General features: G+C 36.2%; 1 protein-coding gene across 1 annotated transcript in view; it reads right to left on the bottom strand.

Annotated features, from left to right (window-relative positions):
* CFAP47 (cilia and flagella associated protein 47) overlaps positions 1 to 25,780 on the bottom strand; it is a 260,858-nt gene that overhangs the window by 58,692 nt on the left and 176,386 nt on the right. Inside the window, 6 exon segments of the mRNA XM_030954886.1 lie at positions 3,201 to 3,296; positions 10,222 to 10,378; positions 11,966 to 12,070; positions 19,105 to 19,216; positions 22,758 to 22,865; positions 25,178 to 25,353. Of these exon segments, the coding sequence (XP_030810746.1) occupies positions 3,201 to 3,296; positions 10,222 to 10,378; positions 11,966 to 12,070; positions 19,105 to 19,216; positions 22,758 to 22,865; positions 25,178 to 25,353 (754 nt within the window).

Raw genomic sequence — 25,780 nt, 5'->3', positions numbered from 1 at the left:
AAACAGAGAGGAACTCAGGACAACCAGGGCAATCAAGTATGTTAGTTTTGTTATTTTTTCAGTCTTTGAAAGCAATAATAAGAAAAAAAAAAAAAGACTGTGCATGCAAAGTTATTGAAAGAAAAAAGCAGATGCAAATAAATATAGGATTCAAGAAGCAAATCTTGAAATCTAGTATTTTTAGAGAAATGGCCTGAGGACCTGAACAAAATTTATGCCATTTCTTAGGTGAAAGTAGTTTAAAAGACAAATTATCTGTAATCACAGTGGACTGTACATGACATTAAAAGTATGCTAAAATGCTTTCTCAAAGAATGTTGAATAAAATATGAAACTGTAATAGTAACATGCTTCCAAAGAGCACACACAGAATTTTAGTATCTCAAGTTTGATTGCCATCAACTGGTTTTACTCTGCAGGCAGCTTTTTGGAAAATGTCTCACATTAAATACATTTTTCAAATATATTTCATCTTTCCTTCCTAAGTGGTTGGCAAAGTCAACAAATACATATATTTTAGACAAAACCAAAGTTAGAAGAAAAAATTAAGGGGTTAACCACAGAGTTCTCCACAGGGAAAGAGATAAACATGATACAGGCGACATGGCGGTTTAAAATACAAAAGTTTTAAAATATAAAACTTGTGCTGAATATGGCAAGAGATATCTAAAAAGCATGTTTAGACAACTGCCCTGTTTACTGCTCCTGTTTGATGCTGTACCAAGTGGTTACAACAGAGAGGCTCACTGATCACCCAGAACAGCAGCTAAGCCATAAAATGTGATGACAGGAGGTTGAATGCCAAATGAGATCAAACCTTCACTCTGAGGGCTGAGTGAAGTGACAGAGTTTGTATTAGCGGGAAGCCAGGGCAAGGAATCTCACTGTCTCTGAATTTCTACCCCCAGCTTTTAGAGGGAGTGAGGGAAAAACAAGTAATTAATTAGCAACAAGCAGTTTTTCAATAAGCATGAATTTTGCTCATAAAATGATCTAGCAATCATATTCCATCAAGTCTATAAAGAATATTTAGTTCCAACACATTTTCAAAGTATTGTTTCTATTTTTATAGGAAATAATGGCAAGCAGTAACACCTGCACCTAATCTGATCTTCACCTACTGATCACATCATTAAGATATTTCAGACATAAAGGAAATGAAGATGAGGAAAAAGTACAACTTTTAAAGATTGCTTCACTGCTCTTATATTTCTTATATTTGTGATTATACTTTCAGTTTTACTGTGTACATGAACTAGATTGTTTTGGACAGTTCCTCACTGCTTCTGTGGAAAAAAACAATATATAAGATCATGGCAAAAGTTACAGCTTTTTTATTTGTCTGTATAAAATGCGCTGGTTTTGGCTGGGGTGGGGTTAATTTTCCTCTCAGTGTTTGGTGTGGGGCAGTGTTTTGGATTTGTGCTGAGCACAGTGATGATAATATAGGGATGTTTTTGTTACTGCTGAGCAGGGTTTACACAGAGCCAAGGCCTTTTCTGCTTTTCCTGCTGCCACACTGGTGAGGAGACTGGTGTGCATGGGAGGCTGGGAGGAGACACAGCCAGGACAGGTGACCCAAACTGAGCACAGGGATATTCCAGACCCTGGGACATCATGGATCAGAGTGTGAAGTGGCAGAAAGAAGGAGCAAGGGGGGATGTTTGGAGTGATGGGGTTTGTCTGCCCAAGTCACTGTTAGCTGTGATGGAGTCCTGGAGATGCCCGAACCCCTGCCTGCCCTTGGGAATTCTTTGAGTTCTTTGTTTTCCTTTGCTTTTCTTGTGTGGCTTTTAATTTCCATATCAAATTGTCTTTATCTCAGCCCACGAGTTTTCCACCTTTTACCCTTCCAGTTCTCTCCCTGATCCTGCTGGTGGGGGAGAGAGTGAGTGAGTGGCTGCCTGGGGCTTGGCTGCTGCCTGGGGTGAAACCATGAGAAATGTATATATATAAAAATGACATGACATGCAGATCAATTCTTACACCTCTTGTTCTTCCAAATCCTTCTTTTTATAATCCCTAGAAATGTTTTGAGGCATAGCAAGCTTCCAGAAGGGAAAATAAAAATAGTTCCTTGCTGGGAACAGTAATGTCTGCAATATCCTTTACAAAATAAAGATCTGTCAAGTACATCTACAGGAAAATCATAGCATATGGCAAATTTTTTTGAATGAAACTGTAAACAAGTGATCCTCATTTCATATTTCTAAACAAGGTCTTTAATGTGAGATAGACACTATTTCTTCAAGAAATGGTATGGCTTTTTCTGATATCTATATTAACATAAAACAGATGCTCACACATATTTGTGGGGGATATGAGCAAAGAAAATTAATTTCTTTTGTAAACAATTGAAGATATGAATAATTTACCTGTGTGTTCTGAAATTAGAAAGCATATCTGAGAAGTAATCAATAGAAATAATTACTAGGAAAAATATTTAAAATAGGTACAGAAATCTACTTATCTGCTATACTTCAGCATATAATCATTTTAAATCATTAAAGTATGCAATTGCTGTTATAATCCAAGCCTTATAATTACACCAGATAAATCAAATAAATCAATTATCATATGCAAGTAAAAAATAAATTTTGGTACAATTACAGCACTAAAGGCAATTTGTTCCTTTCATATCCTGTGTCAGATCAGATATGACCAGAAGTAACACCTAAAATTTCATTCAGGATAATGAACAAATAATTTAATTCTTTCCAGATAGCTTTTTAATTGAAAATTACTGTTTTCTGTATTTTCCCATGAAAATTTTCCCAGAAACTACAGACCACAATTATCTTAAAAAACGCCAGACAAAAACAAATAAACAAAAGCAAAAAGCAAAAACAATAAACAATCCCCATGAACAAAACAAAAAATTAGTTAAAATGACTGAAAAGGCTGAAGATAAACATAAGTGTATTTAGAATTAAATACTTTTCTTTTTTGTTTTCTGTTATTTTGGTAAAAATTCAAACAAGTTAAAATTGACCAACTCTTTGATTTTTGGAATTTCTTTCCTCTTCTTTTTCTTAACTGATCCTTCAAACTATAGAAATTTTATTTTCAAAATAATTTTATTAGAAATTACATATTTTTCCACTCTGGTACTTCATGTTGTAGGAAACTGTGACTTGCTGCAGATAAAATAAGTAACAATAATAGTTTAAATATATATTAAGGGTTAAGAAGCTACATACCTTGAGGTTGTTTAACCAGAAGATGAAAAACAGATTCCTCACAGGTGGCCTGAGATAGGACAGATGCATTCAGATGCTTATTCAACAGCCCCTGATCTAAAAGGAAATTAAAAAATTATTTGTGGAAACCCATTCAGAATTCAAAATTGATGGAAAAATTTCCCTAATGAAACAGATTCACAGACAGGTTTTATAAAATACATCCTTGAATGGGAGCACATGACTCCTTTTTTCCTGCTCTGCTTCAAGTTTCTCTCAGTATTTTTCCTCATTGTGAAGTATAGATACAATATGGATATCTTTTTAAATATAATTAAAATGAAACAAAACAGCATCAACAAACACGAAGTTAAAAATATTTTCAGTTAAATAACAATTAGAGATTACAAAATAAACTGTTTCTAAATTAAAAAATCAAGTAGCAATGAAAGCCAATGGTGACATGGAGTGTAAAAGACACAAGTTCAGGACCAGCAGTACAGATACAGCTGCAGACAAGAACTGCTTTCTTGATGGCAAGAACTGGATCAACCAACAGATCCCTTCATGAAGACAGAGGATTTAGACATTATTTAGATTGTTTCACTGATCACTGTCAATGCTGTGGATAAATGAAAAACGAGATAGGAAAAACTGGTTTGAAGTCCAATTTTATAAACAGGTTTTGGAACCAAAGGAAATTCCTTTCAGGAAATATGTCTAGCAGCTAACGCCAAGAACCTGAGACCAACAGATTGACCATATCTGTATAATATGTCATATTAAAATGTGGTAACACTAAATGATGAACTGCTGACAGGAAAATGGAGTACACAGGACTCATCCAACAGCCAGGAAAGACTGTTGGGGTTATGGAATAAAGTTAAGATAGCTTTAAGAAACAGAGTAACAATCAAAGGCATTCAGGAAGGCAGAGAACAGCTCTCTTGGCACTATCATTCTTGGTTCTTGGAAGACGAGAAACAATCCCCAAAATTATTTCATCTCAAGAACAAGGTTTCAGGTTTCAGAAACCAGCTTAGAGGTTCGAAGTAAGGTTTGCAAATTGTGAGGAAATAAAAAAAGAATTCAAGGGCCCTTGCCAAATATTAAATGATGGATGCATAAGAAAAGCCAACACACTCATTTTAATACAGCAATAAAACAACTGTATCACCTTCTTTCCTGACCTGAGAGACTGCAGTGGCAAAAACATGGCTATAGTGAAATCTCCCTCTCTAATGCTTATTATTCTGTAAGAATTATTTTCTATCTTTTTTTTCAGGATGTTAACAAGCTGAACACTTTAAATTTCCCCTACTAGAAGATTTTTGCAAACTTTAAAAGATACAGGTTTGGTTTTTTTTAGTTTATATCCTTCTACACATTCAGCTAAAAAGTAATTTTCACAAAATTATCTAACTAATCTCAAGATCTTTTTTTATCTGAAATATATAGTTTCACTGTATGAAATTAAAGGCATCAGGTTATTCTTCATGATGCTTCAAAATTGCATTGATCAGTTCAGAACTGCATTTATACATTGCACATTATCTTTTTAATTCGTAGCTAAAATAATAATTTCAATTATGTCAGAATCAGCACAAAGTGATGTTAGCACTTGTATTCTAAATTGACTAGATGACTTAAAATAGTATTTCTAGTATTTCTTCAAATCTTTAGTATTTCACTCTAACGTTCACACACACACACACACACACACACAATATATATATATGTGGAATAATACTTAGTCCAATATATTTTGTCTGAAGGAAAAATGACTAAGTAGCAGACTTGTCTTTGAGTGCTTAGTTTAATTGCATAAAGTCTCAGGAAGCAGTTTGAAAATATTTTGCAAAGTACATTTAAAAAATTGCAATTCCAGTTTGGAAATCTTTGAATGGGAAAAGACACAGCCAACTCCCTGTGAATGCAGCCTTATCTTGGACATAGGGTAAGTTTTAATAAGCAATTTTATACACTGCCCAGATATCAGTTTTACCACTGCAGGTAACACTGCATTCCAGAGGAACCAATCCACCTCCCTTATCCAATTCCTAATTACTGCTGTAGCTTTAATCTTTTCTTTGAGCACAGCCCTTCAAACTCTGAAATTAATACCCTCTATAAAAGCTGTTGCAATTTTTTTCTTGAACTATACATTGTGACCACTGAAAATATGAAATAAATTGTCCACAGTGACAGAAATAAAGCATTATAGTATTAAAAATACTAATACTTAGGAATAATTCTTATGCAGGTTAACTCTGTGGGCCCTGGTAAACACTGAAGATTTTAGTAGTTTCAATTATTTATATTGTTTTTGTTGCTTCCAAAAAACCCTTTAGTAGAAAAACTATACAGTGGTATTTAGAGAAAAGCAATCTCATTCAACCTAAAACAGCTGAACTAGTGCAGGTTGCTAAACCATCTGTGACAAGAGTTTGCATACTCTGTAGTTCTGGTCACTGGCTCAGTTTGGGGAAAATCACCTGCTGTTAAATAAACATTACTTACATCACTACTCTTAATATAGCTGTGAATGCCAATGTGGAATAGGGCTGCACATTTAAGCATTGAAGGCTCTAAATCCTGGGAAGAAAACTTAATAGTGTTAAATTCAATAAGAAAATACTTAGTTTAAAGAGGCCCAGGGTGGTAGTATCAGTAGTTTTACTTGCTCTATAATTATCCCAAATAGAGGACTGTTTGTGCTACAACAGCAGTCAAAATTCACAGAAAGAAACATTTCTGAGGAATAATGCTCTTGGGTTTGACAAAGCCTCAGAAATGCAAATGAAAGCTTCCGAAATGGTCCGGATAGGACAATTCCCAATTAATGTCAATTTTAATTCCTGAACTCTGCCGTTCTAAACATAATTTCACACCTATATAGAGCAGACACTGCCTGTGGAATGTTACTTGAAAATAAGAGAGAACTTTGGTAATTTTCTTTAAAGCATGAAGTAAATATATAAATGTTGATGCTTATTGCTGTTACACCTTAATTGAAATGCCCTATTTTCAATGTTGACACACTGAATTCTCGTAAGAAGGGGCACATGGTCTAAAAGACAATTTCTAAAGATCTAGACCAATCAAGCACATCACTGATTTCTGAGTTGCTGCCTTCTGTTCATTTCCCCATTGCACCCTCTTTCTGGCCTCCACTAACATCAGCAGCAAGCCTGACACAGTTCTCAGGATATGTAAGGGCCAGAAATGCTAAACTGAACTTGTGCATCCAAAATTTTGCTTAAAAAACTAGATTTCTCTTCCTCTGGAAAGAAGGAAATAAGAATTCCAGGCAAGTATTCCTATACAAAGCAAATCACAGAATGAATATCTAAAAATGCAGCTTGAATGCATAAATCAACTATCTTGTCGTAATAAAAACAAAACAAATTTTATGTACAGGTCACCAAGAGCAACTGAATTACAAAAATTAACATTACAATTAATCTGATTTAAAAAATTCAAGATAGACTTCAAAGGACAGGTATAATTATCCTTTCATAAGAATTGCAGTATATAATTTATTTTTTTCAAAGATGACCTTTTGTAATTCTACAGATCAGAGAAACATTAGATCATCATGATATCAGGTCTACTGATGGGTAAAGAAAAATGAAGACTGAAAACTTCTAATGCATAAAAACAAACATTTGTCCTTCACTGTCTAAGCCAGATACTTCTGTCTCTGTCACTATTTCTGAACAACTCCCTGGGACAAGTTTATGCTCAACAGCTAGAAAGATGACTGTTATCACTAAAACAATTAAACAGTGCAGTTTCTCCTGTTTCTCAGAATTTCACAATCTACTATGCTTTAGTTACAATATTTAAGCTCCATAAATACTTTTTTTTTAATTAAGTTGCATCACAGATAAGTTTGATTATTCTTCTCCATTATTTTGTGAACAGCACACTGGATTAGTATTCTTACAAATTATACCTCAAAGTATTGGAATACTAAACTGAGCTGTCTGGCACTAGATTTATTCTCAATAAGACAAGCAGTTTGCATCTCTGAACTGCTCTTGTTGTACAAATCAGAATCCCAGCTTGCACTTTCCACTAGAATAAAGCATCCTGCATTTATGAGATGCAACAGGAATCTTCATACAACAGATGAAATACACTCCTACACTTCAAAAGTTTATATGATCAGTTATTTCCTGGTCAAACGGGGTGGATTACACCGCTAGTAATTCACAGCACTTCTAATTCACACAGTCTGGGCTAAGATAAGCACAGAGGGTAGATGGAGCAAGGGAAAATTACAGAGGGTTAACATTTTAGCATGAAAATTGCATTACTAATAATGTAAAAGTTCACTTTGTCTTCAGCTGTTCCAGGAATGATGTGCTGATGAACAAAGCAATTCAAAACTGAGGTACACCAACAATTTATCAAGGTACCTCTGCATTGAAGCTCTACCATCCATCATGTCAGTTCCTCTCCCTAATTTACATTGCAATCTCTATCATCATGCATGTCATTAATAAAGGTCTTGAATAACACAGGCCCCAAGGCTGACCCTGGGGTGCAATGATCATTACCAGCCAGCAGCTGAATGCCAAGATGTTGATCACCATCATCTGAGACCAACAGTTCAGCCAAGCTTCCAATCCACTCAGCAGTCTGTTCATCAGGCCTAGACTCCCTTAGCTTCCAAACAAGAATGTTACAGGATACAATGACAAAGTCTTACTAAATCATAGTGTATTACATTCACTGCTCCTCCTCTATTTGCATAATCACTCATTTCCATACAGAAGGCAATCACATTTGTCAATCATGATTTGCACTTGAGAAATCCATTTGACTACTCCTGATTACCCTCTCAACCTTCATGGGCTTGGACATGGACTGTAAGAGAACATGCAAATTATGGGCTACACAGACTGCAGTAGTGTCCAATGACCCCACCAGAGGTTCAGGTGAGGCTGATCATTCCAGTGCTCCTCCAGTCTTCCTTCTATCACTTTTCAAAGGAAGAAACAACAAAGCCTTTTCCCAGTCAACAGAAAAATCTCCTGATCAACATGAACTTTCACAGAAAACAACAGTCTCACAATCATATTGGCCAACTGTTTTATTACATTGCAAATTTCACCTGGATTTCTGGATCTGAATACCTCCAGCTGCTCTAAATCCACAGCCTGTCACTCCCCTACAGGCTGCCCATTTCCCCCTCCAAACACGAAGGTCACCTACCACAGCATTCATCCAGCTGGTGAGGCTCCTGCCATTCACACTGCAGTGCCAGGGAGACACCTCCACAATTCCTGACTGCCTCAGACCAGAGCTGCAGCTTCCACCCTCCCAGCTTCCATCTGGATTACAGAAGCAATGGCTGCACAATCAGAATGACTGCTCAAGAGCAGCTCCTGTGGTGTGCAGTCAACATTTACCCCCCTTTTCTAACTGTGAGAAGCCTTGCTAACTTTGGAGCCTTGTGTACATGCACTGAATGCCACCTGCTGCAGCAGCTGCCCTGTCTCTGAGTGCAGAGCCAGTGCACAGCGCTCCTTGTCACTTAAGGACAGCCAGATGCCAGGTAAGTAGGAAGCTGGACAAGATTCTGCTTCTCTCAATTCCAGGCTCCCCCCTTCTCTGCCAGCTATCCTGCTCAGCATCTGAATTCTGGTAAAGTCTCCAAGATCCTGGCCATGATTCCCTTGGTCTGTAAGCACTGAATATTTTGCATCCTGCTGCTTCTTTCTCTTTTCCAGAAGAGAACATCAACTGAAATTCACAAGAGAACTGGTCATTTACAAATAGTACTCTCTTTTGTGACAGTCATAAATTTCAGCAGTTAAACAGAGGAAACTGCACTGAAGTCTGACAAAAAATCCTGGTCAGCAAAAGTACAGAGTGTTTAGTCACGAGACCAAGATGCTCCTGACCTTTTAGGTAAACATATTTCCAAGATCCCCCACATATGAACCGTGTATGTGGACAAAGCTGTATTTCATTATTTCTAATTCATATTCAGAAAGAGGATCAAAAAGTGTGAGTTTAATGCAACAAAAAAACATGAATCTACAGCTTTTTAAAATCACATTTCTTCACTTATTCTATGTGTCTCAAACCCTGAATCACAGCATGAGTGTGTAAATATGGCTTAAAACTTACCTTTGAACAGGCTTGATTTTACTATTCTCTTATGGTTTAGTTGCTATTTCTCTTACATTTATTTACTTATGAAGATAAAACTGGAACATTTATCTTCAATTTTTGTTATTTGCAGATGCCAGGACATGCTTTGGCACCTGTTTTCTGATGCTACCTACATGTTATGTTTGAGTAGGTAGAGATTCACAGAACCTTTTGAAGCCTTCTGATGCACTCGAAGTGAAATTTCCTTTTTGACTGAGTAAATTTTAGTCATCAGTGAGAATGTGGGATTTAGAACCTGAGTTCCTACAGCATTTGTGAAATCCCAATATGGACAGTTACTTGTCAATCTCTGGCAATTCTGGATCTCAGATTATCCTTTAAAGCATGTTTGAAAATATTGATGAAACCTACTTGCTTGGAAGATCATCAGAAAAAAAACCCCAAAAGATCCCAAAGAAAACCTTAAAAATGTTTTGTCCTTGCTGTCTTACTAACTCCTTTAGTTATCCAGAATCTGACCAAGTAATATAAAATACTTGAAGTTAATTGAGGAACAAAAGCAAAGCATTAGTTATGTGGCTTAGGCACAGCTACCAAAACACATCCCAGAGTCTCCTGTTGCCAAAGTGCTACAGTGCAGTACACAGCCAGCCAGCAGCTGCACATCCACATGAGGCTGCATGACCGAAGCGTTCTCCTGTGCACAGCTGTTACAGGTTTGTGTTCTTCCCTATCTCCCACAGCACACTCTACGGAGTTTTCGGGGTGGGTGTGGACTATACACAAGAACTCTATTGCCAACAAATGGAACGAGAAAAATTTAATCACATCCTTTTCACACTTCTAATGCAACCCAAAGAGCTGAAATTCCTTCCCCCGCTCAAAAAAAAAAAAAAATTCCAAAGCCCTGTACCTGCCAGCACGATATCTACCACCACATTCTCAGCAGTGGGATTTCTGAAGGATATGATGGCAGAGGAGTACTCTCCAATGCAGGCACTGGTGGTGGTGGTTTCCATGCGCTCAGGAGGAACTCCAGACCCCGTCAGGTGAAATATCCTCTCTCCAAACTGTGAATGGAAAGTGCCATTGTTTATTATTTAATGAGGCAGAGCTAAATGTTTTCAAGTATTTTGCCTACTTTCTTCCGCTGTTTTGTGTATCTTCTCTAAGTGAACTTTAAATTTTGCTTTCTTTTTTCTTTCTTCAAGCTGTTGTTACTCTAAGTATTGCTATCTGGACATCAATACTTTCATTCTAGGAGATGTTCACATCTCCTTTTTGTGTTTAATTTCTGTACTACCTCAAGCACACAGTATTTAACTTCCATCAGCTGCTCAGAGCTTTCAGTGTAGGGAATGGAAAGATGTAGTTAGTTCCAAAAGCAGAATTCAAAGCACATGTATTAAAACCTGAAAGCAGATACAGTGAGAAGTTCTCTTCAGAAGACAAAGGAAGAAAGAAAATAATTATTTGGTGGGACAGCAGTAGAATCACACAACAAGCTAAAAGTGTTACTCCAAAGATAATAATGAACATTAACCTTTAGACACAGAAAAATCAAGGATATTGGAAAGAAATAGTAGATCTAAAATTTCTGTGGACCATCAGGTTTCAGAGAAAGACATTGTGTCCTCTTGAACTGACCTTGGATATAAACTATTCATATTAAAATTGCTGTCTCCTTTTTTTTATCCTTACTAAATATTTAAGAGAGATTCTGAAAATAAATGCTATGCCAACAACACCTGCAAATAGCCTGTCTTTTCAACATACTTTTTCAGGACAAAAAATTGCCACATGACTTCCTTCAGTATTTGTTTTCTTCATATAAAAGAATATTTGCTTTTTTAGTATCGCTTAAAACACTACTGAAAACTGCTGGTAGCACTCAACTGGAATAATTCACAGGTCAGCAGTGTTTTAGGATATCTGAAACTCAAAAAAAAAAAATACAGAGAAGAAATTGCACAGAAAGCAAAGGCTTCATTTAACCACATCTTGCATGATGAAATATTACCATTTACATTGTACTATCAGTTTTTCTTTTTTATTCCAGCTTTTTTATTCCAGTGTAATTTAATAACACTTAGTAGGTCATGTTGATGACTCATGTCTCTTTATTTACTAGTTTCTCATTCAACTTCAGGAAAATTCACAGAAAAAAAAGAAGTCAACAATTCTAAGGTGTTCAAAGTAAAAAACATTTTCAGATAAAATGAAAGGAAGAATTCACTTTATCAAGTGAGTGATCTTCTAAAATTCAGATTGGATAAAAAAACTGAAACCATTTAATTTTGGGGAGGTTGGGAATAACACCAAGAAATTTAATTTCAGAGGTGACACCTAAGAAGTGTCAGTCTTCAAGTGTTAAAACTAGCAGAACTCACTACTGAGCAAGCTAAAATTATTCATTACCTGTTCTAGCTCCTAGGCCATTATGCCACATTTTAATACTGTAAACAGAACAATTTCTGTGTAAAACTAAGGATAAAACAAATTATCAGTTTTTAACATCATTGCATTTACTCTTTCATTGGGCATCCAGTCACTAAAGTTCACCTTGACCTACAGGCTGAATCTTTTACTACCTTGCCTATCATAAATAGTACCTAATCTGAATCCCAAGTGTTGTGGGTACAAGCACATTATCATACCTGCGAGCATTTCAAGGTTATTGTTGCCTTGTGATTGCGTCTTCCAAGGGCAGAGGGACAGAATCTCACAGGCAGCTGACTGGTGGAATGAGGAGGAATAGCCAGCTGCACAAACACAAGAAAGAAGTAAAAGAAAGGACGGGTAAGGGAGGGGAAATCAATTTTTTTGAGTCTCTGTTTTGCGCTTTGTATCAACAGTGCTGATGTGTATGTGATTAATGTGTTCCACCAGAAGCATTTCCCCCTCTCAGCCAGCGAGTTACCGCAGCAAACAATGCCAGGGGCAGTCCCTGCACGTCCACTGCCCAGCAGCTCCAGGGCTGAGGCTAGAATTGCTCCAAGGACACGGGCAGCAGATCTCAAAAACAATTCCAACAGCACTGTGGCGTGATGGCACTGAAGGGTTATCACAGTGACCCCCACGGACACAAACTGCCTCAGAAAGGAAGTACATGCCAGGTTTTAATAAACCAGTGCTTTGTCTCTCTTCTGCTTACCTTTAGCAAAATCAACACTAAATAATTTTGCAGGTTTTCTCTTCACCTCAAGTATTCTACTTGAGACTCAATTGCATAGGCAAAAGCAGAGGAGCTGACTACAACGGATTAATATCTGTTTTCAAGAAGCAGATAACCAGTAAATTAATTGAATCATGAAGACTAAAAATGCCAATGCATTTAGAGTGTGATCAGCCAGAATCACTGAATACACAATTACTAGGACTATTTCTTTAAAAAAACCCAGGTCTTAGTCTTTTAATATTATATATGTATAAATAACATTTGCACGTAAGAAGAGATAAAAAGGTAACCGATTGATATCATGAGCAGTTAACCTATGTTTCATAAAATGAATATAATTTGCAATAAATGAAAGTCAAAGCAACACCCTACAACAGCTGGAACTGACAAAACACACATAAAACTACCAACTCCTGGTGCTCAGCATGACTGAAACAGAAACTCCAGCAGAAGGCACTGTCCAAGTGTGCGCCATCTCTTAAGTTCCATGGCCTTCACTGGCCCGTTCCCAGGTGGGCCTTCCAGTCACTTGGCCAATCAGAGTCCAATTAGCACTGCCCCAATGTGTGATTGATAAGTAACACTGCCAATGAGAGGCCAGGTTAGCATGACCCCGGTATGTGATTGGTTGATTGACTGATTGATTGACTGACAGCTCAGTCAGGCTGGGGGGTCTGGGGTCACTGTTCCCACACAAAGCAAGGCCTGGCCCGTCCCCAGCCCCCGCACAGGGGCTTTGTCTTGGGACATTGATGTCATCCAGTCTCTGTTGAGATGGATGAATCCCATCCATCATCCAAGCCTTTGCTGCTTTTCCTCACTGCCCCATGGCTTTCCCTGCCATCCCACAGCTGGGCCCAGGCAGGAGCCACGCTGTTCCTGCCCTTGCCAGTCATCCCCTGGGTGTATTTATAAGGTAGAGTTACCTGGAATAAAACACCCATCCTTCCAAACACTGTTAAAATGATAGCATATAAAAGTAAATCTTCAACTGAAAGGCCTTCGGGGTGCACCATATGGCATAATACAGTAGTTCTACAATTTTTATAAGGTTATTTGGTTAGTATAGCTATCAAATATTGTCCAATTAGAAGAGCAGTTGGTTAGGTAATTTTACCCCAGGTACTGCCCCATTGGAATTAGTCCAGGGGCTTCTTTGCCCCATTTCTTGTGTCTTCTCAGATTCTGGTTGGAAAACAAAACATCTTTGTAGGTTCTCTTCTTGAGAAAAAAACTAAACAGCATTTCAGGAATGTTTTAGGTTAGCTTATTGTTCTAAAATGTAGGGATAAAAGGGTAGAAAATTACTAGAAGTTACAACCATGTATTAGCAGTCTCCAAAGCCACAAATATAGGAAAATATATAAAAAGCTAAAAATCTTTAGTCATCAGTACCAGCTCAATGAGGGACAGGGATGTTGGTGTGTCTTGACAACAGATATTCCTACTGATAGCAGTGGGAGGTAGGTTGTGCAGAAGAGAGGACAGAGCTCAGGTGTGCTCAAGTAACACACCTAAATTAAAATGTTATTTTCTTTTTTGGGAGAGAAAGTTTTTAAGTAATTCATCAGACTACTGCCATAACAGTTAATTAAACTTTCATTTGCAGTCCAGCTCCTACCTACTAGTCAGACCCATTTATCAAATGAAGACCTACAAATGGAGAAAGAACCACAGCAGAAAACACCCCCTCCCAAATACTTTTTAATGAAATTAAAAACTAGGTAAAGACAGGATGGCATAGACTAAGATTACATCATTAAATAAACACTAAGATTTTTAAATATTGAGTAATTTCAGTGTAAGGCGTTCACATTACCTAGAATAATAACTCTTCCACAGATATGCAAACAGACAGGAGTTCAATTTCCTATAAGTATTACTTGACATATTATCATTACTCAGAAAATCCACTGCCACAATGAATCAAAATAATCAACATGGAGCTATGATAATCCAGCAGACTGCCTGCTCTGAAAGCAGAAAGGATTGTTAATTTTTACACTATAGATTTGGTTTTAAAAATTAATTTTTAATTTTACAGTTTGATGTGCTGTGAATCCAAAAAGTAATTTGTTTTGAGATAAGCTAGGCAAAAAAAACTACGTACTTTCTACTGAAATAAAAAAAAATTGTTTCTAAAACTAGAATTGAAAATAATGCAAAAAAAAATATATTTTAAGAAGGTAATGGAATAATTCAATTAAATATGCTGATGCTAACACATCTCCTGCCTTTCATTTTGTTTACATAAACAAATGCCTTCCACAATAGTCATGTGAAAAGGAACTGTTATCATTGCTCTTCATAAGATCTCAGATATAACAGTTCAAATATAGAAACTGAGTCTGCAGTTAACTACAAATACATTGTTTCTGTTACAAAATGAAGAAAGGAGAGGAAATCTTTATTAAATCTAAAAGCTTGTTCTCTAATCTGTACAAAACAATACTCATGGTCATTAAGAAAATCCTTAAAGCTTGCACACAGAGATTGCACTCCTCTCTGCCAGCACTTTCCTATTAAGTTATTTGTCCTCAATAAAAGTTGTGTTTCAAAGCCAATCAGGAAAGAACTCAGCTTAATTGAAAAGGTTTAGGCTACTTCAAACCAGGAGAATAGCAAATTGAAGAGTTACAGTGAAAGCATGTTTCTTTTTAGCCATGGAGATGATCCTATTTGTAAGACTTTTTTGTACATTGTAAATATACGTGTATGCCAATATAATACACAAATATGTGAAATATATCAATATATTTATATAAAGGAAAAGCAGTAAATTGGGGGACACATTATCGATGATTGAAAGTTTTCAGCTGTTAAATGCTGAACCTGAATCTTTTTCTGCTAAAGACAAAGAAAGCCGCAGTCAGGACAGAAACACAAAACTCAACATCCCAATGACTTTTTTCCCAGACACCCCTAATATCCAATATACTAATGAAAAACAAGTTGGAGTTTTACAGTAAACTTATGAAAATTCACTTTCATTTTGGCTTTTAGATAATTTGTCAGCATTTATAAAGATAAGTTAGTTAAAGTTTACAAGAAGGGAAACAAAAATTTAACATAGGTTGTTAAAAGAAAAAATCCAAATCCCATTAAAGGGAATCCTTGAAAGCTTTTACCAAATTTTTGAAAGAAATCCAAGATGTTATATTCCATTTAAACTGACTTAGGCTACAATTGCAAAGCCACCAGTAAGATATGCAGTCTTTTCTCATTTTTATCAGTTTACAAAGGGTAACAGAGCTGCTTCCAATTGACATGAAGCTGACGAAGGATTTAAAGCCTTTGAATTTCATTTAGACTTCATTATGCACACTGAAGTTCAGGAATACTTGAGCCTAATCCAATTGGACCTCAGGAAAGCGTGTTATTAATGATGTCCATACTTGAAGTTGAATCAGATCTAAAGAAAATAATCCTTTGTGATATTTCAGTAATGCCCTTTGTTTCAAACTGAAACTGGAACAAACAAACTTCCACACACATGGAAGTGATAATAATATTGGATTTTTTTTAAATTCCAAAATATTGGTCAATATTTTGGTTATTAATTTTAGGCAAATATCTCAAGAGAAGAAAAAAAAATCTTTGATACCACTATATTATCTGGTTTATCTAACGTAAGTCAGGGATTGAAGAAATCGATTTGAGACATTTTCTGATCGACAACCCAGTATATTCAAAAGTCCTACATCTTAGATGACATAAAAACAAATATGGAAATATACATGAAATATCAGTTATTGACCTGACTCTACTGTCTTCAAATATAATGTATTTTCATTGCCCAATCCCATCTTCAATGTATTGTTTGAATAATTTGCTCTTTTCTGCTGCCTTTTATCTGAGGGTTGCACAAATGGTAATCTTTCTGCTGACAAGGAAGCATTATTTTCTTGCTTTAAAGAAAACAGAAACTTGAATGATTAAGATGGGAAACTTCTTCCACACGTAGCAAAGGCTTTGAAATGGGTATTAATATAAACCAATACCTGGAACACAAAATATGGTTTATAAGCAGTAATCTTCTGGAAACTGAATGCAGTGTTGTGTGGAGGTACTAAGCCTAGCATGCAAACTATTCAGGAGAAGCAAAAACATGTGGAGTGCTGTGTCCAATTCTGAGCTCCCCAGTCCAAGAAAGACAAGGAATTGCTGGAGAGGGTCCAGCAGAGGCCACAAAAGAGATTATGGGTCTGGAGCATCTCTAATGAGGAGAAACAGCGGGAGCTGGGCCTGTTCAGTCTGGACAAGAGACAACTGAGAGGGCACCTCATCAACGTGTACAAGTATCATAAGGGCAAATGCCAAACTCCTTCAAGTGTTGCCCAGTGACAGGAAGTTCTATCTCAGTATGGAGAAAAACTTCTTTCCTGTGAGGGTGACCGAGCACTGGAACAGGCTGCCCAGAGAAGCTGTGGAGTCTCCATCTCTGGAGATATTCAAAACCTGCCCGGAGGTGATCCTGTGCAACCTTCTCTGGCTGAACCTGCTTCACCAAGGGGTTGGATTAGATAGTCTCCACCCCAATCATTCTGTGATTCTGTGATAAATGCCACCCTCTGACTTTGTCACCAAAACTGAATGAAATTACATAACCTCTCCAAACATGGGTCTGTAATGGAAGAAATAGGTTCAAAAAGGGACAGTTACATGAAGCAAATATTAAGTAGTTGCATTTAGCAAACAAAGCTATCCTGTAACTGAAAGAACTACTGCAATTAACTAGGAACATTTCAGAATTCAATTCATAATGATATACAGGACTGAGGATTATAATAAAAAGGCGAGAGAAAATTACTACAGTTAGTGTTGAATGTGTCTTTTCCGACACAATGTAATGTAGCTATTGTTGATGTGAGAATCTCTGATGATAAATTATGAGAGCAGAGAGATTTTTTTTCTTGTTAATTTCCTGCACAAGGTAATATGCAATCTGCAGCAGCCAAAAGTCACTATAGTTAAATCTAACCCACTTCTGTGGCAATGACCCAAACATAATACATCTATAATACTCCCAGACAATTAATATAGTTTGCATCCATTTTGTTTGTAAGGCCCTATTCAAATACCAATTCATTAAATAATTAGTAATAGCACTTGTCAAGGTTTACCATAGTGTATAAAGATGTGTTATTGTGCATGACAGAAAAGACAGACTAGAAAAAACCTAATTTATACTTTTATACTTTTAATTAATTGGAATCCTACATAGCAATATTTAGGGAAGCTGAGTAAATAAGTTTGGTCTCCTTTAGCTGTTGCCATCAGAACGCCTTTTAGGAACACTTGGTCTGGCTGTACTGCTACATTTGAGGCTGAAAGCTGTTCAGTTTCTGAAAACTGAACCTATAATGACTATGTATCATTCCTCTATTTTCTACATATGGTCTTTTGTATCTTCTTAGCTTTATTTTATTACAATATTCCTCTCCCTGACTCTTAAACCATTTTGTGGGAATAGAATCATAAAATTGTGGAATAGTTCGCTTTGGAAGGGACCAACCAAATTTGGTATTTTCCCTGGATTACCTTATTCATATCTAGAAAAGGCACCATTTCACTATTTCTTTCCTGTCCAGCACACATTTATTTCTTCTTTTTTTTTGTTTTGTTTTGTTTTTGTTTGTTCATTTGGTTGGTTGGTTGGGATTTTTGGTTTGGTTTTTTGGGTTTTTTTTGGTGGTGGTAGTTTTTTGTTTGGTTTTTTTTTGTGGTAAAGGTTCTGAATTCATATCCTAAGAGGCTGTGATAGAGGCACTCAATGCCACTCATTCAGATGCAGAGTTTACATACATCTGCCCTCCCCTTTTCTCATGTCCCCATCATAAAAAGGTCACATATTTCATAGAATCACCTTAATAATAAAGAATTGCTCATGGGGCCTGTACTATCAACTAGTATTCAGTGGTCAATAAGAAATATTTTTCAGAACCCTGACCACCTAGAACTCTAGCAAATCTCAATGAACATACAAAAGCTGAGCCAATCTACACCATTGTTATTCCTAGAAAGGACATAAATGTTAGGCAGCAAGATCAAAGGGCTACTGTGATGGAGAAGGAAAAAGTGGAGTACGTGAAAATGAGAGGGTTAAGAGAAATCACTCTCAAGGTAACTGAATTTGCACAATGAAACAATTCTAGGTATTTGCTTGAAGCTTCTTTGCAGCTATATTGATCAAATTATTATTCATATTCCTTGCAAGTTAGTTATAATATTAGATATTCCTGTATTCTTCCATTAATATTTTATCTACTAACCTAAATATTTACCTAGTTATTCTGTTGATTATTTGATACTTATGAATCTTCTACCCAGCTGCTTTGTTTACAACTTCTCCTTCTAATATCTCCTGAATTATTTACAACCTACACTGCAGTCTTGCTCAAAACCATTCCAGGAAAGAAAAAAATATCTGTACTTCAGCTTGAGTTGCTTTTCAAGTTTAATTGTTTTCTTCCTCTGGCTATAAAATCTCTAAAATATGTACTTAAAATGTCTAAAAGATTGTATATTCTGAACCCACAGTACAATACATAATTCAATTTGTTTTAAAAAGAAGGCTCTCTTTTATCTTTTTTGTGAAAACACAGAAATCTTACTTACAAGTTGTGTTGAGTCAGTCTCAACTGCAAAATGGCAGGGATCACTGTTAACCACTTGTAGCATCAGAGTGTCATTAGTAGGATTAGTAAGAGGTAGGTGTGTAAGGGTCCATCTGGAAAAAATCATATACACAATGATGATTTATTACAAAGCTCCTTGCATTATATGTCATTATGCATAAGGGGTTTTCTAATTCCTGAAAAGTTCTGGAATTTTTTTTTATTTTAAATATAATAATTAAGTTTTATTGCATTGGCTTTTCCCCACTAGTGTGGAAATATATTTAGTAACTTAAATTATTATTAATAATCATTATTAATAACAATAAATCCTGAATTCATTCAATGTTTCACTTTGTTAATTTGTTGTGTTTTTTATTACAGCATAATCATAGAATCATTATGTTCCATATGTAGATTATATTTTCTAATGAGAATAGTGATCCTCCCAGCAAAAAGATTGGAGTATGCTGATTGCTGAAATCAGCTGGCCCTCTATTTTACAGACTTTCCTTCTTTGTTTTCCAGTTAAAGAACATTCATGAGATAATTTCAATAGGGAGAAAACTCTTAAAATAATTCATAAGACTCCCAAAATTTCCTCTATTCTGGTCAAAATACTACATTTTTTGTTTTCAGCAAAGTTATATGGCCATAAATCACATTCTTGTTGTAATACCAAGGGACACAGAGAAGAGGTTCAAGGTGAATAAGTGAAAACAGTAAATAAGAAAATTTTGAAAAATGAGATACATATATTGGTTTTGCTGTAATTTATCTCCTAATGGATATTCTCTCTAGTGAAAGGAGTGGCAGGTCAACTGCCAGATTGCTGCACATATTTATCATCTGGAAAAAATTAGTCTGTTAATCATAGCTAAATCAGTAAGGAAAAAGAAAATATAAAAAGCAACATTCAGTAGATATTTCAGTCCAGCTTCATGACTGTAACTTCAGCCCCTAAAACCTGTTCACAGGTGGATTCCTTCCAACCCATGCAGTGGCACAAATCCCCAGCAGTGAGCACCAGAATTGATTCTAACACTGTCAGAGCATTGTATCATTGAGTCTCAAAACCTGAGAGTAAAGAAATATTATGGAACTTTCACACAGGAACTTCAGACTCACTTGATAATTCCCATTTTTCACATTTACCCTCTCTACTTTTTTTTTTTTGCCTGGTCTCCTTCATATGTAATACTTTGCCAAAGGGAAAACTAAGTTGGAATATCTGAAATTTCAGGAATTACTCGACTGTTAGAGATTCTTCAGCTCATCAAAATCCTGCCACCCCACACAGACTGACTACGATGGCTATGCTGGAAAAATTGTTGCATGTGGCAGTAAATTCCAGATCACTGTGAGCATCATTCAACTGACTCATCTTCAATGACTCCACTGTGGAGCCCATAACAGGATGGATAAGGAAAGATGAAAAATATCAGGGAGAAGGTTTCCCTCCCTAGAGACATATGCTAAGGGATGTGTTAAATCTACCTTGACAGAAACAAAAGGCAGATCTGACTGTGATAGCCCCAGAATTTTAGGGAATATGAAGAAGGACTAAAGGATAAATTGCTGCCTTTTTTTTTTTCTCTCAAGAATTAGTTAGAAATTGATTCTAAGTTATCAGTGGGATCTTGGCCCTAATCCAATTCCAGGTAATGTTTTAAGGACACAAATACCGAATTTTTTCAGATCAATAGAAGAAAGAATACAGTGAGGACACAATGAAAAACATTATTCTTATATTCATATGCTAATGTTTCTTCTGCATTCAGGGAAAAAGGGGTAGAACAACAGTAAATCTGTTAAAAAATACAAATCTTCACCAAACCAGAAATGCTTCAAACATTTGATGATGTTTACAGTTCACATCACTGGATACATAGCAAAGAAGTACATCCATTCAAAAGACTCCCAGACTGATATCTTTCTTAGGCAATACACAGATGTCAAGCTGCACTGCCTTTATATATTCAACATACATTAATGCAGCCAATTTACTTGGACTGTCTCACTTTTCATGAGGCAGAGAAATTCCCAGTAACCTCAATGGCATCACTGACTGCCATTGTCCAACACTTTGCACTTCAACAAGAGTGCTGATGACATTATGCTGACACTGCTGGACACCACCAAAAAGAGCCTGGCACCATTCTCTTGACACCCACTTTGTGCTATTTATATGTGTTGATGAGATGCCCTCCCAGCCTTCTCCTCTCCAGCCTAAAGAGGCACAGCTCTCACAGTCTCTCCTCATAAGAGAGATGCTCCAGACTGCTCCTCATTCCTGTGGCCTCTGCTGGACCTTCTCCAGTAGCTCCTTGACTTTCTTGTACCATGGAGCCCAAAACTGTCCAGAACTGGACACAGTGTTCCCCCACATATTTACAAATGCATAGGAACTACAGCATGCAGTACTTGTAAAGGGAAAGGAAATCTCAACTGACAAAAATAAAGCATGGGCTTTGAGGAGTTTTAGACAGGAGTTTTAACAGGAAGAGTTGTAGTTAATGGAACTAATCTTTTCCCACATCCATTTTACTTGCAGTAGGAGAGGATGACTTGCCATTTTCCACTAGACCATTTGTGCATGTAGTTTTCAGGCAGTGCATGTCAGAGAAAATTATGAGTGCCAGAAAGTCTGAATAAAAAGGTTTTAAGTAATTCCTAATTCCTAATAGCAAGAGCCTACATAGTAGAGAAAAATTATGGTTTTTACTCCAGTCAGCCCAGAATTTTAAAGTAAAAGCCAGGAAATAGCACTTTTTTCCTTTGGAACATAATAAGAAAGGCATTGTCAGTTATCTTCAGTCTGTGCATCATATTTGAACAGCAGCATATATTCTGCTCACTCACAAAAATTTAATCAGGTAAAATTTCATGTTGTGCTCTCTAATAACATTTCTGCTCAGTCTGTAATGTATAGTCACTACAGATTTAGTCAAAGATACAATGAAGTGGAATTTAGCATGCAGAAGAGCAGTGTGTCCACAGAAACTATTAGGAAGTGGAGGTAATATGAGGAAAAGCACTGCTGAAGTTTTGGCATTCTTCAAAGTCTTCTCTTCAAATTTTTAGTTTATGTCTTGAAAGTTAGAACTGAACTGAACATTATGCTGTCAAAATGCACATTGAAATTTTGTTGAAGGATGGTAATAATTGGGTTAATTTCTCTAAGGCATCCATTTTCTTAACACTTGCAGTGTTTCAACTATGTCTACAACCAGGGCCTGCAGGACAGAAGTTGCATTATTTTGCCATTTATTGAGAGGTTAAAAGACACTGCTAACTGGTATACAAGCATTTGTAAAGCAGGATTATCAGTAAATTCCTAGTTTAGAGAGAAGGAAAGAAACAGAAAATAAAGCAAACCTACAGAGCTCTGTACAATGGATCTGGGTACTTACATTCTGCAGTATTGTTAGAATGATTTCTACAAAAATGATTCAGAGGAAGTTTACATAGAGGCTAAAATTTCATTTCAATTATTTTTCTGTAAAGAGTATTTCACCTACCTTCAAATATATCTAAAAAATATTCTGCAATCTACTACAGCAGCCATAGAGCACTATTCTGAGTTTCAACTCTTCATATGTTATCCATGATACCTAAAAGCAGAGACCCAGTCCAGCACCACGAACTACTCACTTTCCAAGCTCACATCCTATATCAGGCAGTGCAGCTGGTGATGGCTTCTCCACATTGAACTTCAGGGCGTACCAAAATTCTCCAACCACATCTGACCGGAACATGACACTAAAAACAGATACAGAAGCTTAACATGACAGCTGGTTTTTTCAGATCTTTAAAAAACCCAAACAGATTAAAATTCAGAAGAAACCCAATGATTTCAGCACAGTGATTTCTTTAATTAGATCATATTTTTCTTCTAACACTTCTCGCTGGTATCTGAATTCAGCTACCAAGTGTAGCTACTGTTTAGAATTACTGATGCAACAAAATCTCTTCTTCATCTTTCTTAAATTCTACCAATAAAATTCATTTGTTACTTTTATTTTTTTGTCTGTTAGCTTGCTTTTATCAAAAATACAACCCAAACATGTTTCAGCTTGTAAGAATAAGCTTTCATTTCATTTCAATAACACAGTATTTTCTTTTTAGTCATTTTGAAGGGCAAAGTAACAGAAGTACTACACACTAATTTAAAAAGTAAATTTTTTTTCAAATCTAGTGATAAAGTGAGAAATAGATATAGACACATTCCTATGAGCATGGCAAAGAGATACACTTCAAGGAATATTCAATATATTATTTTGATATACAATCAGGGATTGTCATGACTGAAAATTGTGTCCTGCTGGGTGAGATATGTACAGCAATATATTTCAGTTACAGACACTCTAATACAGTCCTTTCCTGCTGCAGAATTTCTTTTCTATTTCTTGAGGATTTTTGAGTAGCTGAGTCATAATAACATTAAACCAGAGCATTGGAAGCATATAAAAACTTAGAAGAAATGCACTGCACAAACCCATGGCCCTCTAAGGATGAGTTCTTTTTCTAAATTATAGATAACTATGTCTATTCCATGACTTTATGGTTCCAGACCATCCCCTGTGCCAACAGAGCTTTTAAAGTGAGCATAAAACAGCTCTAGGAAAGAATCAACCATTTGAAAAGGTACACCTGCCACAATCCCTTTTTCCAACAGTTCTTCCCAGCTGCTAACATAGCAAAGGAAACAGAGCATGGCTTCAGAAAAAGAAGTTAACAGCGTGGATGTAATGTGCAAGTACCTCCGTCCAGCTGTAACTGCAGCCTGTGGGAGCTACTGCAATTTAAAAGAGCTATTACACACTTCTGGAACAAACTGCAAAACCATTTGGAGAATGTCCACATGTGCTTTATTTCACCACTGCATATATCCCCTAAGCCCCAGCCCACCAAAGCTGAGCCCAAAATTTTTTCCTGTTAAAATAAACATTTATCTTATTATTTGGAAATTCTGCCCTTGAAAAATATCGAAAAAATATTTTCATACCAGAAATAATATCTGGTATGAAAAACAAAAGGTGAGCTCTATTCTCATCTTCAGTTTACGATAGCATAATTTCGACAAAATAAAGATACTTACTAGAGTTATAAAAGTACTCACTTTTATAAAACAGTGTTATTTGAATCTGTATCACTCAATGATATCTGACATTATTCTGGTCTTTGGAAAAATCAATATAAGCAAATTGAATAAATCTCTGAATGGATTTTGACTTTGTAAATATTCTTTCAAAACTGGACAGATGTCTCTCCCCTCCTCGTAAATGACCACCCCAACCTCCACCCCATCCCCATATTTTTGCCAGTCAGTAGAGATAACTGAAAAACAAACTGTTTTTCAATCAGCCTTTAGACTAAATAATGCTTTGGTAACCAAATTCCAGGAAAGTAATCTTTGCAATTCTACACTGTTCAATTACTTGCTGAACTGCTTTAGTTGAAACTAAGACCAAGAGGTCATCTGTGTTTTTATTGCTAATTAAGATACCTGCAGGTTTTCACTGGGATTTCCAATGTAATGAAAAAAATTTAATTTAAAACCTCTCCATATTCATTTAGTGGATCATGGTTAAGTAATAGAGGATCTTGAAGGTAAATGGATTTAAGTGAAGACAGTTAAAGGGTTCTCCACATTGCTCTCCACATTCTCCAGTTTGTTTTTACAATTTCATTTCTTCTCAGAAGAAAATGAAATTGTGCTATTCCCTTTACAGAACTTAAAAATTAAAAAAAAAACAAAACAACTATTCAGAAGTTTTCAAGGGGGGGCTTCTAACATTAAGTAAGTTTCTAAAACATTGTTCACTAAATTGTAGTGAACTAGAGTAGCAAGGAGTTATTCTATTGCCTGTCAATAATGCTTTTCCCTCAAGAGGAAAGCTACTGTTAGGGACACAATACATTTAAAGCTGGAAATTTTCTTAATTCCGTTTAATAACCTTTGTGGGAGTTTTTAGGGCAATATTTTCATCAAGGGACTTAGGTTTCAATGAAAGTAATCAATTTATTAGTAAAACAGCCACAATTACAAGTGTCAAAACTCAACACCATACCTTCCAGCAAAAGCGCCAACAGCAGCTGCAGAAAACGTTAGGTGATATGAAAATGTTTGTTTGGGCTTGAGAATGAAAGAGTTTTCTCCAAATAGGGATGGATGATCCAGCAGCACACTCATCTTGAGAACTTTATTGGTAGGATTAGTGATGGGAATATTAATTCCAACAGTATCCTAGAAAGAATTAAAAAATTCAAAATCACAAAATTAATTATGAGCAATTACACTTAAAAGATATTTCTCAAACAAGTGTAAGATACTTACTCATTGTCCACACTAATGCAAACTCAGGCTGCACCTTTGTTTGATGTGTGAACTACCCATAAAAAGCCAAGCTGCAGCAAGAAACATTTCAGACAACCTTCAAATTGTAAACTCTTTAATTCCATAAATACATAAAAGTTCAAATCTTCCTGGCTGGTCTGCATTCTAACAGCCCACTTCACCTTCCAAGATATGACCAAGGCATCCCAAAATACACTTTTCAAGCCCATCTGCTGTAATCCCAAGCAGGTAAAATCTCCAAGCTGTCTCCCAACAGCCAAGCACAGACAACTGGAAATATCCACTTTGCAAGCTGGCAAATTATTAGGCTGAATTC

Source organism: Camarhynchus parvulus, chromosome 1, assembly GCF_901933205.1.
Source record: "Camarhynchus parvulus chromosome 1, STF_HiC, whole genome shotgun sequence".
Taxonomy (NCBI): domain Eukaryota; kingdom Metazoa; phylum Chordata; class Aves; order Passeriformes; family Thraupidae; genus Camarhynchus; species Camarhynchus parvulus.
This window is presented reverse-complemented; position numbering and strand designations above follow the sequence as displayed.